The sequence below is a fragment of the Phyllobates terribilis genome, unplaced genomic scaffold (genome assembly GCF_046119375.1).
Source record: "Phyllobates terribilis strain yellow unplaced genomic scaffold, ASM4611937v1 Scaffold_7__3_contigs__length_470593459, whole genome shotgun sequence".
Classification (NCBI taxonomy): domain Eukaryota; kingdom Metazoa; phylum Chordata; class Amphibia; order Anura; family Dendrobatidae; genus Phyllobates; species Phyllobates terribilis.
In genome coordinates this window covers 108632480-108645959 of record NW_027362767.1, presented here as the reverse complement: position 1 = coordinate 108645959, position 13480 = coordinate 108632480, and the positions used below count along the sequence as shown (strand labels likewise).

The 13480-nt window shown below is 41.4% G+C and overlaps 1 protein-coding gene across 1 annotated transcript in view; it reads right to left on the bottom strand.

Annotated features, from left to right (window-relative positions):
* The window catches only part of SCFD1 (sec1 family domain containing 1), a 79784-nt gene that overhangs the window by 21547 nt on the left and 44757 nt on the right, over window positions 1–13480 (bottom strand). Inside the window, exon 15 of the mRNA XM_073639051.1 lies at window positions 6913–7009. Within this exon, the coding sequence (XP_073495152.1) occupies window positions 6913–7009 (97 nt within the window). The remainder of the gene's footprint in view (window positions 1–6912; window positions 7010–13480) is intronic.

Genomic DNA, 13480 nt, shown 5'->3' with positions numbered 1-13480 from the left:
AGTGTCTATGTGTCTTATTCTTTTATTACATTTTAACGCCTCAATGACCAGGCCTGAAAGGCCTTTAATGATTCTTTTAAGTATTATATCTTAGAAGCCATAACTTTTATTTATTTTTCACTGACACGGCTGTAAAACGGCTTGTTTTTTTTTTCTTGCATGAAGAATAGTATTTTTGCCACTGTTTGGGGGTTAAATGTATAGTAAATTACTACATAATTTCAAAAATGAAAAACAACTTTTTTTTGTGTTTATTTATTATACTCTCACATCACTTAAAATCAGGTGAATTTATTCTTCAGGGTATTATTGGTACGTGAATACCTGACAAGGAGGGGCTTTTGGTTTTTATAATACTGCAAGAAATGTGTTTTTTTTTTGTACAATATTTTTGTATTTTTAATGGAGGGGAGACTCTGTTATTAATTTTAATTGGCCCTTGGCCACGTCAAGGGTGCACAGAGAGCCCCTCATTTACATATACAATAAAACATTATTTTTTTTTATGTAAAAATAAATAAATTATAGGTACACTGCAAATCAGATTTTTTTATGGGGTTAAGTCCTCTATATGAATGTACAAATGGTTTAATTTGAGTTTTAGGGATGACAGACTCCCTTTAGCTCTAATTGGTACACTTTATAACTCAGCAGGTCAAGTATTCTGTAATGATTTCCAAGACATGGCAATGTGCATTAGCTAAACAGATGCACATAGTTAATAAATGCAGCTTCCTCTCCTAATGTGTTTCCATTATGGGAGGAAATAACTGATTGTCTTTGATTTTATCTCGTTACAGAATATAATAACCTGCCCTTAAGTCAAAATGTGTTTTATCAAACAAATGTCAGCAATTATGTGAAATGCCCATTAACCACTGAGTAATGAGAAGTTCCTTCCTACACCAGGCTGGGCAGGTCCACACGCTGGATACAAGGTACTCCATATTTGATTCTCTGGACTGTGATATCCCCCCACCCCGAAAAATGTGCTTTAGGAGTAAACAGACACAGGAACCAAATCTATCCATAAATCAGCCACTCACACGAAAGCTGCTGCTTCCCATTAACAAAATAGGAGCAAGATCATTTTAATAAAATATTGTAAAGCGTCCCGGCGGTAACGTGCATGCGTCCTCAGCGCCCCTCCACTCACTGTGCAGTTTCTCCTTGAGTCAGGCCGCTCTGCTGAATCCACTTCTTGCAGCACCGCTGCACCTGCTTGTGGCACTCATTTAGCCTTATAGGGGTGTGGCTGGTTTCTGCAGGAATTTAACCCTGCTGTGTTTACGTTCCCAGGCCTATCCTGTGCTAGCAGGGCCTTTATGAGGCAGCTCCTCCTACCACTCCCCACCCGAACGTTGGTTCCTATCCTGATGGCACCCGTTTGTGCTTTCCTCCATATTCTGTATCCCGTTAACGACCCGGCTTGTTTATTCATCCTGTCTGACCTCGGCTACGTTTACTGATCCTATTCTGCCTGCCCTGACCTCAGACCGTCTGACTATGCTTCTGTCTCGCCTTTCTGTACCTCATACCCTCCGGTCAGCAGCTGAAGACCCGGGGACTGCCCTGGAGTGGTACTTGGAGACTTCCGGCGGCAAAGCCTATCCTCCCCATCTCTAGTGAGTATCCAGTAGTCACTTAATTACGCCCCTCCAAGGTAAGCCGGGCCATGGTGAAGTGGGTCCACACCCACCAGCATTACATAGAGTACATGCTGAGAAAAGCCTTTTAACCTGAATTGTGCCCATTACCAGTATAATCTCATTCACCATAAGACTAATACAAAGCACAAACTAATATGGTTTGCATATATAGCCACCAAATATCATTAGCAGAATAACAATATTTTGAAAAAAATAAAAAAAACCTTTATAATTATGAAAATTACAATAAACAAAAGTATGAGCCAATCCACATGAATAGGGTGGTTAGAGCTTCATACATTGGATATCAAAGTGGTATTAATAAAACTATAAAAAAAAGACAAAAAATATCTACTATCCAACCACCACAATAAGGCACACTACATTTTTTTCTACCAAATGCATAGACGTATAAGATATGAGTTAAAAGATCTGCTGTAATTAAACTAATAAGTAAGAAGGATGTGTTTTTTAATAGTAAATGTAAGTATGGACACTTCTATGAAGGCCAGATCAATAAAATATAAAATGACTGTTCATAGTGTCACTAAAAGTGCAATCTGTACCAAGAACGCCTTTCTGAAGAAGACATGTTTGAAAAGCCCAGAGTGAATATTTATGTTGCAGAGACCAAAACAGCGAGACTTGCCATGGGGTTCACGGCTTGGAAGTGCTAATGATGTTTGTGAGAGTTTTCAGGAGTACTGGGCTGGTCGGTGCCAAGCATTTCCTGGCATCTTATACAAGACAGGATGCAGTCTAAATAAAATGCGTTAATGAAAATGAGGCATCTTTTGGCCACACTAGGCATACTATAAGCTAGACTTTCTGACCTCATTAAAAAAAATAGGTACAAATCAATGAATATCAACTTATTCCAATAATTATATACTGAAAAAGCCGCCTTAAAGGGGTAGTCTCAAGTTATTAAACTGCTTTAATTAGACAGCATGAAAATAAGCAAGTTTGCAATTGACTTGCTTTTTGATCAGCTATCATTCTCCTGCAATGAAAGCTTTTATTTTTCATAGTGTACAGCTGGTTTCCATGGAACTAGGTCCTGCTCACAGCCTGGCAGAGTGTGTACCATTGTTACATTCAAGGAGAGGAGTTAACTTTTAACATCTCAGTCACCTCTCTCCAACGGTTATCAGCTCACCCCCCTCCTCAGCTCTGGACGAGCTACTGTTACAGATCTTGCAAAATTAGACCAGGAGATCAGGGATGTCGGTCCTACATCTCACACACTAAGAAATCTGCTCTAAGCTATGGTGGGGGATACGTTCATCTTTCCTTTCAGTGTTGCTGTCTTTTTATGATATGTCAGCATCACACAGGGAGAAGTACCAGACCCAAGTGAAAACTGTCTGATAACACCTACTTTGACTTTAAAAACTTATTCATTAGGGGCCAAATACTTTGATTGCTAATATCTCTGCAACCAAGAGGCGCAATAATAATAAAAAAAAGTTTTATTCTGTTCGGCAACCACTATTACAACCTATGTCGTGCTCAACATGAAAAATTTGGTGAAAGGTTCTCTGTAAGCGAAGGACTTCAAGGCACATCTGCTAGCAGAGCTTTGTTATCTGGATAAGAGGAACTTTAACGTTAACAAATAAATAGAATTCCAAATTTATATAAAGTGACAATGATCTTTTTAGTTTGTACACAAAACTGTCCCTGACATGCATATAATTTTATAACATAGTAATTATGTAAGGCGAAGGAAAAAAAAAGTGACCAGTGTTAAAGGCTCCAAAACTCTCACTTACGAAAACAACCCTTTTTACTATGGCTTATGGTATAATAAAGGATGTGGTTTTTTTTTGTTAGTGAGATAATGCTAATCACATCTTTTTGAAGCTTAGGACATTTGAGGTTTTCATTGCCACTGTATTGGTGGTTATCCTCCTTATAATCAGTGGTAACTACAATCCATCTGGACCATGTTCTTCAACAGGACAATAAAGGAATCTGCATTATCTTTGTGCCCTGTTTGAATCCTAATTTCAATCCTACACGTTCCATCCTGATTTTTTTTTTTTACAGCAATGTATTGCAGCATATAGCCATTTAGATCAATGTTTGGGACCTAGGTGACCAGTATTTGCAACCATGTCAGATAACAGTCAGTAATTTCGGAGCCGAATTATTAAAGTGTTACCTGGAATTATGGGGGTGAGAATTCTTCATGTATCATTTTCTGATGCATTAAAGTGGCAAATTTGTGTGCACAATTTTTGTGACTATTGCAGTTCGATGCCAGCCTGGTCACTTTTATGACAAGTAAGTAGGGCTTAGTGGAAGTAGGAATGGTCAATCACAACCCTACAAATTCATTATAACTTATGCCAGGAAGTAGCTCATAGGTTAAAGGGGTTGTCACTACTAGGACAACCCCTTCTTGATCTAAATCAAACATGTCAAACTCTGGCCCGTGTGCCAAATCTGGCCCTCAGGGTGCTTATATTTGGCCCGCGAAACCAGAACCACCACCCTTATGTGGAGCCCATTATTCTGTATGGAGCACTATGTGGGGCCCATTATTCTGTATGGAGGACTATGTGGGGCCCATTATACTTTATGGAGGACTATGTGGAGCCATTATACTGTATGGAGGACTATGTGGGGCCCATTATTCTGTATGGAGGACTATGTGGGGCCCATTATACTTTATGGAGGACTATGTGGGGCCCATTATTCTGTATGGAGGACTATGTGTGGCCCATTATACTGTATGGAGGACTATGTGGGGCCCATTATACTGTATGGAGGACTATGTGAGGCCCATTATTCTGTATGGAGGACTATGTGGGGCTATTATTCTGTATGGAGGACTATGTGGGGCCATTATACTGTATGGAGGACTATGTGGGCCCATTATACTGTGTGGAGGGGTATGTGGGGCCATTATTCTGTATGGAGGAGTATGTGGGGCCATTATACTGTATGGAGGACTATGTGGGGCCCATTATACTGTATGGAGGACTATGTGGGGCCCATTATTCTGTATGGAGGATTATGTGGGCCCATTATGCTGTATGGAGGACTATGTGGGCCCATTATTCCGTATGTAGGACTATGTGGGGCCCATTATTCTGTATGGAGGACTATGTGGGGCCCATTATACTGTATGGAGGACTATGTGGGGCCCATTATTCTGTATGGAGGATTATGTGGGTCCATTATTCTGTATGGAGGACTATGTGGGCCCATTATACTGTATGGAGGATTATGTGGGCCCATTATACTGTATGGAGCACTATGTGGTGCCCATTATACGGTATAGAGGACAATGTGGGGCCCATTATTCTGTATGGAGGACTATGTGGGGCCCATTATTCTGTATGGAGGATTATGTGGGGCCCATTATTCTGTATAGAAGACTATGTGGGGCCCATTATACTGTATGGAGGACTATGTGGGGCCCATTATTCTGTATAGAGGACTATGTGGGGCCCATTATACTGTATGGAGGACTATGTGGGGCCCATTATTCTGTATGGAGGACTATATGGGGCCATTATTCTGTATGGAGGACTATGTGGGGCCATTATACTGTATGAAGGACTATATGGGGCCCATTATACTGTATGGAGCACTATGTGGGGCCCATTATACTGTATGGAGGACTATGTGAGGCTTATTATTCTGTATGGAGGATTATGTGGGGCCCATTATTCTGTATGGAGGACTGTGTGGGGTCCATTATTCTGTATGGAGGACTATGTGGAGCCCTTATATTGTATGGAGCACTATATGGGGCACATTATACTGTATGGAGGACTATATGGAACCCATTATTCTGTAAGGAGGACTATGTGGGGCCCATTATTCTGTATGGAGCACTATATGGGACCCATTATTCTGTATGGAGGATTATGTGGGACCCATTATTCTGTATGGAGCACTATATGGGACCCATTATTCTGTATGGAGCACTATATGGGACCCATTATTCTGTATGGAGCACTATATGGGACCCATTATTCTGTATGGAGGACTATGTGGGGCCAATTATTCTGTATGGAGGACTATGTGGGGCCATTATACTGTATGGAGGACTATGTGGGGCCCTTATACTGTATGGAGCACTATATGGGGCCCATTATACTGTATGGAGGACTATGTGGGGCCCATTATACTGTATGGAGGACTATGTGGGTCCCATTATTCTGTATGGAGGACTTTGTGGGGCCATTATACTGTATACTGGTTGGTCCGTGACTTTGTACAAGTTTTTCATTTTGGCCCTCTGTGTGTTTGGGAGTTTGACATGCCTGAACTAAATGTTTAGCCCTGATAAAATAAAAAGTCTATACTCACCTCCTGTGCCAGTGCCATTCCCTCTGTGTCAGCATTCGCTCTCCCCAGGGCTCCTGTGAGGTTGTTGTGACATGAGACCCCGGCACCCAATCAGCGCTGGCATCACTGTTTCCGCCAACATGAAGAGAAAGTCCGGGCTGCAGCTGATCTCTGACTTTCTCTTCAAGTTCAATTAGACAGGAGGCGGGGCCAGTGACGCCAGCACTGATTGGGTGCCTGGAACACATGTCACAACAACCGCACAGGAGCCCCAGGACCACGAGTGCAGATACCGCTGGAACGGCGCCGGCACAGGGGGGGGACCTAAGCTTTTTTTATTTTATCGGAGCCAAACCTGGGGTATGACAAGGAGTTGTCCAAGTAGTGGACAGCATCTTTAAGCAGATTTATGATTCTGGTGCATGGGAACCTAAAGACGTAGCAATTTCACTAGTAGCTTAATAAACTTAGTGCATCTTACTCCAGCTGACTTTTGATCAAAACTGGCATATGAAACAGCAGTCTTAATGAATTCCCTCTATAGTACTATACTGTGTATACTAAAAGCAAACATTTCTGGAGCAATATATGACCACCAAATTCTGTTGGTCCCATAGTATACCAGAAGTATTGCAAGGAAAAGTTTACATATATAGTGTAAAGAGGTGTTGGTGGTAAAGCACACACATGTGAAGTCAGTTTTATGGGCCAGCGCCATGCATAGAGATGTGCGGTGCGCTCTCTGCCAGCAGCTTCCTTAAGTTATACTGTGAGGCCAGAGATGTGTAATCAACGAGGTGTTGAGTGTGCCGGCTTCAAAAGACGAGGCCTGAAAAGTAGAGTGAGGATTAGGAACAAATACAAAACTAGCAGCATTTAACTCCCACTGACGTTCTTGTAAAAGTTAAACTGTTCCTTAGCATTGGGCTCGAAAAGAAAAAAACATAAAACTTACCATCGGGGTCAGAGATGACGTCTAAAAGAGACTTATCCAAAGTAGATTTGCTCATCAACTTCTCTTCATATTCAAAATACACATCCAACTTCCTGGTCTAAAAAGGTGGAAGAAATTGTAATTAATAAGAACATAAAAAGTTAAAAGCTAATTTTCAAGTTCTTCAAATGGATAAAATAGCTAAGTTCTTACTTCTTATTAAAAATCCTTTCGAGGGATTTCTGATTTTATAGATTACTGTACTTCCTGGTTGCCAGGGGTGCCGGCCACCCCTGAAGACCATCAGCAGTGGTCGGTCTCCTAGTCAAAAAGCTCAGTACTTACAAAACTCTTTGCAATAGAGCATGCAAGCGTGACTCTGACGCTAACAGCAACTAACTGGTATTACCCTTTTCTCACAATAGACTTGTTGAAGCGGTCAGGATCACTGGATTTGGCCAGCTATAGTGCCACTGCACTACTCCAGTCCTGCAGGGGGAAAACTGCCTCCGCTTGCAGTATCAGAGGGCAAAAAGAGCAACCATCTAGGGCAGGGTTCCCCAACTCCAGTCCTCAAGGCCCACCAACAGGTCATGTTTTCAGGATTTCCTTAGTATTGCACAGGTGATAATTCCATCATCAGCACAGGCAATAGTTACATCACCTGTGCAATACTAAGGAAATCCTGAAAACATGACCTGTTGGTGGGCCTTGAGGACTGGAGTTGGGGAACCCTGATCTAGGGGGTCCCAAACTATCAATTATTCAGGAGCCTCTCACCCTCCATAAAGCATAAAGCCAGGACGCTTAGGAGCATTGCAGTCCTGCACAGAGAATAATGCTGAGATTAGACAGCAGGATTGTGTCTTTTAAAGTACTGCTGATCAGCTACATACAAGCCAACCGTAGCTCATTTAATGCCCTGTTTACTAGAACGGCCAACAAAGCCTCTACGCACACAGAATGATCGTTAATGTGTGCATAACATATTATCTAATCTATGCTATGCATATATTAATGATGGGCTGATGTGCTGCCGAGAATAATGAATTTTTTTTTTAGGTCAACTTAAAAATCAACACTCATTCAATTGGATCTGATAATTAAGAATTGGGAATTTTTTTTTGGAATGCTTGTTTTTCTATTATCTGCTCATCTAATTGGAGCCTAGCCATTTAAGTGGTGGGATAAGAATCGAGAATTAAAATAAGACAGACTGTAAAGGCCCCACCATAGACTTTAAAATAATGCCGATGCTCCAGTGTATGAGATAGAGGATAACTGGTCCGAAGCATTATTCAGCAGACAGAAATCTAACGTGTGTGGCGGGTTTTAGACAACTGCAAAGACAGAAAACAACTAAGAGACAGTTTAACTCCATAGCTCAACCTTCGCCAAGTTATAAACTGGGACGTAATTTACACTACAATACTGAAATCTCAACGGCAACTTCTTAAGCTGCGAAATACATTCATTCTCTCATAATTAAACAAAAGGTCAAGTACACTTCTGCTTAGTAAGCCGTGTTAGAGAATTATAGTAAATGAAATAAAAATTCAGAACCATTGTGCCAATCAGGTGAAAAATACCTATATGATCAACCAACCCTCGTTTTCCTCCCTATACTGAAAATGACAACCCCAAAAACATTTTTGAAAGACAGAATTAGTTTAGGGATCTTAGAATTTGGCCATTGTTGTTTTCTCTGACAATTATTGAAGAATGTAGAACTCTTATTTCACTGCTTTGCATGCAATTGGTAACTTAGCTGAGAACAGAAGATGGAAGAAACTACAAATAGTAATAGTCCTGGTTATAAAGGAACAGAAAATAAAGATGTATGAAACCCAGGAGAGCATAACATATAATAGCTAACACATGACTTTTGTTCTTTCAGATGCAATAAATACTTTAACTGTATGCACTAAAACACAGACGTTTCAGAAAAAGAAAATTACATTTTCTTTAAAGGCCAATTTTATTTAGTACTTTTTCTTTTATCAAATAATGTTATGTTGCAATTCTGTAATATTTCGTAACCGGGTTTAATTCGCGATTGTTGTACTGCAGAATGGGTAAAAACAAATTCCAAGTGAACAAGTGTGCACGTGAACGTGGGGCAGGTCCCAGGTAAAGTCCGCCAAGCACGAGGAGCGGCTGCCAAGCAGACATTTCATTGGAACCATAACGGCTTAATAAAAGTTCCCAAGGCTTATTGGTAAAAAGTAATCATGAGCGAGCATGCTCGCCATTCGAACGTGCATCGGGGTTATGCATTGAGTATCGCGGGTGCATGAGCACCATGCTTGAGTCCTCGCCCTGAATGTTTTGTGGCTCATAGACAGCTAATAAACATGCGGGGATTGCCTACTCTACACGGGCAATCCCCACATGTTTACTGGCTGTTTGTGAGCCGCGAAACATGCAGGGCGGGGACTCGAGCATGGTGCTCAAGCACCTGCGATACTCAATGCGTAACCCCGATGCGCGTTCGAATTGCGAGCATGCTCGCTCATCACTAGTAATAGGCTCTGAGGATGAAAATGGTGGCAACATTATTCTAAAATATCCTCAATTTGGCAGCTGTGGCCTGAATCTTCACAATATACTGCTTCCTAAGCAGTAATCTGTATGAAAAAGTAAAGGTTTTGGCATGTCTAGTGGCAGATTGTGAGGATACTGATGGTATCACCAGGAATCTATTTTTACCAACTCTAAGCCGACTAGTGAACCGTGCGACTGATAAAAATTAAAATTGGGTTGTATATAGATACCTTCATCTATTTTCCTGCCATAGCTGCAGGCCAGTCCTGCAAACACTCATATCACTTTAAAATTATATACAAAAAAAAGCATTCCAGTTATATATGGCCCCCTAAATTACATAAGTGTTTTGTCTCTTAAGGAACAAATTCTTCCGAGAAATCGCACACTTTTATACCAAAACTCTGTAGAAAAATAAAACTGCAGCTGTAAGATAAGATCCAATGTTGGACAAGTTACTGTTATTCTGGTAGTACAGGCGGCTCACAAGAAAATGCTAATATAAAAACCACAGATGATCAAGCTGATAAAGCTAAAATCCACACAAGAGGGCCAACACCTGGAATATATCGCATACAGTTTATTCTGGTCCCTTCGCACACACTATGACATTAGGTAACAAATGCTCCAAGGGAAGATTAATTAGCTTTAGATGTAAAGGCCAATAAATCAATCTGGCCTGATGGGCTGACATCTGACACACCACAAAGCGGAAAGGTCCGTGGACAAGGCTTGGGTGGCTGGCCCCTTTCTGTTTTTGGTGGAGAAGATACTGGTGAATACTAGCAGCTATTAAAGCCAAGGATAAAGACAGGGGGCTGTTTGTTGAAATCTTTCAACCTGCTGGGGTGTTATGAGACACAAACACTGAGTCAAAGCACTGACTTAATCCCCCGATGTGCCAGCGAGCTGCCAGCACACACCAGAGGAGCTGATTGATGGTCAGTTTCCTTAGGACGATGCAAAATGCAGATGGAATATAAGCAGCAGGGACGGAGATCACATATCACAAGCAGCATATGAAGACTTCAGAGTCCGGGCCAAAAGAATACACAAGAGCATAGCTGTGCGAAAGTGTCTGCACAAAAAAAACTGATTAAGCAGGCAGACGTCTAAATTCACACAGTTGACCGTACAATTAATTATATTTTATGTAGCAAATACATAACGGCAAGTGACTGATGAGATGTCACAACACAAAGCAGCATTCAAAAGTCTAAATATTTCCTTCAAGGTTCTAGCTCTTGGTACACTTTGTCTTCTGACACTTACTTACACTCTTCAGATCCCACATAGAAACAACCTCACGCTGTACATCCATAGGACACTGACAAACCGCTCTCAGCAAGGGAATTATTCTATGTACATCCACCATAACAATGATAAAAGAAAATGCCGGGGTCAAAAACATTTTTCTATTATATAAAAATGTGTTTCTACTAAATTAAACTTTACGATGACTTAAGTGCTAATGTGTCAAACCTTGGAAAAAGACATTTCTCAGCTCATCATTTACAGTAGATGTACAATAAAGGACAAAACTTTCAAGCCTTTTCGGTGCAATTTGCTGACAAGCTGTAATAAACATCTGGAGATGCTGAAGAGAACGGCACAAACCACATGTAAGTGTTATAAATAAAAGATTAGATCAGATACATTTCCTTTAAGGGAAGATTAGCAAAAAAAAAAAAGAGGTCTAGCATGGAAGCCAGTTCTTTTATGTGGAGCAGTGTCAGAGGATAAGATTACTATTCACCTTCATGTCCGTGTCTGAATTTGTCACAATAAGATGTAACCAGGCTGTGGCGGATTTTTTTTACCGGGCAGATCATTGGCAGTTTATTAGGCTATGTGCCAACGATCAGGCTATTGAAGTATCTTGGAAGCAGCGGATTTTCACTGCGTCCGATCATGCAGGTAAATCGGCATGTGCTCATTGAACAATGCAGAGTTACCGCACCCTATACATTCTATTGGGGAATGTTCTGTTGCAGAGACCAGCACCTCCACAACAGAAATTGATATCCTACAGCTCGTAAGCCCGCGCTGTCGGTGAGTTTACTCAGCATCAAATTAGAAGTGCAGTGGGCATGGGATTTCTATAAATCCATCCACTGTGCTTTTACTGCAGAACGCAGCGTTTTGGACGCAGCGCAGGAGGGATGCGTCCAAAACGCTGCTATTCCTGATCGTGGGCAAATAGCCTTATAGTAAGAGCAAATTGAGTTTATCCAAAAGGCCATCCACAAGCTGCAGAAAATCTGCAGTGAACATAGACTGGTGTTGTGAACTTTAATGGGAACCTGTCACCGGTTTTCCTAATAAAAAGTATGGCCCGCACCTGTAAACCCTCTGTAAGCTGTATGTCCGTCCCCAAGTCACTACACAAGGTACAAAAAAAGACCTTTTATTATACCCACAGACAGCACAGTCCGGTCTGATGGGCGTCTCTAGTTTTGATCCGGCGTCTCCTCTCTTCTTTCAATGTCATCCTCCTTCCCTGCTTCATGTGGATGACGCATCCTATGTCATCTACACAGTGTCCATTGCGCTCCTACCCAGGAGCATTTCTCATGGCACTGCCAAGGGCAGAGCCAAGTACTGTACTGTGCATGTGCTGGGGAAGGCCGAAGCGCACCGATAACCTGTAGGCAAAGCTGATGCATGAGCACTACAGTGCTTTGTACTGCCCTCGGCAGGGCAAAGAGAAGTACATCTGCGCATGGTGGAGGACACTGTATGGATGATGTAGGACACATCATCCACATGAAGCAGGGACGGAGGACGGCGACTGAAGGAAGAGAGGAGGCACCGGATCGAAACCAGAGACGCCCATCGGACCAGACCGTGGCGTCTGAGTATAATAAAAGGTCTTTTCTTTGTGCCTTGCAGAGCGCATTGGGCACATACATACAGCATACATATTGGGAAAAACTGGTGACAGGTTCCCTTTAAAGGGAATTTGCCTGTAAGGCTAATACACCCCACGCAACATATATGGACATGCAGATCTCTGAAATGTAAATCCATCAACACTATTATATCTTCTATCTGATGAGCCATTTATGTCTTTATTCTCATGCAATTGAGGCCGTTAAGTGCTCTGGATGTGACCGAGCACTTAACTGGAATCTTCCTTCAGAGCTTGTTTCCCCGCCTAGCACCAGTCTCTTCACCCTGATTGATTATTGTCCGTTTGTCGCCAGGTAAGAAAATTAGACAGTGAGCTATCAATCAAGCTAAAGTGTCTGGTGCTGTATTCATCCTCAGGAGGCATATGAATTAAAACACATCTGAATAGGAGTGAGCCTGCTAATTAATCATGAAAACAGCAACAAAAATAAGATATCAAAGTGTTGATGGATTTACACTTCAAAGACCTACATAGCCATATGTGCAGTTTTGGGGATTGCCTTTAATTGCCAATTTGTGATGCGGATTTTCACATTTGCAATGCATAAGGCGATATCCATGGCGAGCCTTCAATAAAATGTGAATGTGAAATCAGCAGCGGAAGATTTGCACATGTGAATCCATTCAAAATAAAACTGTTTATTCACAAATGAAATGTAAAAGAACATCATTTTTATTTTAACTGCGCCTTGCTCTCGGTATGATTCCAGCAATGTAAAAATGGATACTTTCATTCTGGTTTTATTGCTAAATTCAAGAACATTTATATGCGGTGGCAAGAAAACAATAGTTTACAGTTTTGATTAGAACTGCATAAGCCATCCACCATCGTATATCTCTAATAAGAGATATTACAAAGTTTCTTCTCTTCACTTGTACAACTGATGTATGAAAACATTGTAATCTGTTACTCCTTTAGACCCGGAGCTATATTACTATTGTGTGTATCGATGGTAAAAATGTTGCTACTCTCTATTCACCAATCTTTCTCGGACAGGTTTAATTAGATTAGAGCCAAAGCCAAATCCTCTTTTTTCCCCGTCCAGTTGAGGTCAGGGGAGAGAGAACCTGTCAGCACGATTTTGCCGTAATGCGGCTGATATACTGATTACATTGATACCTTTGGTGAAGA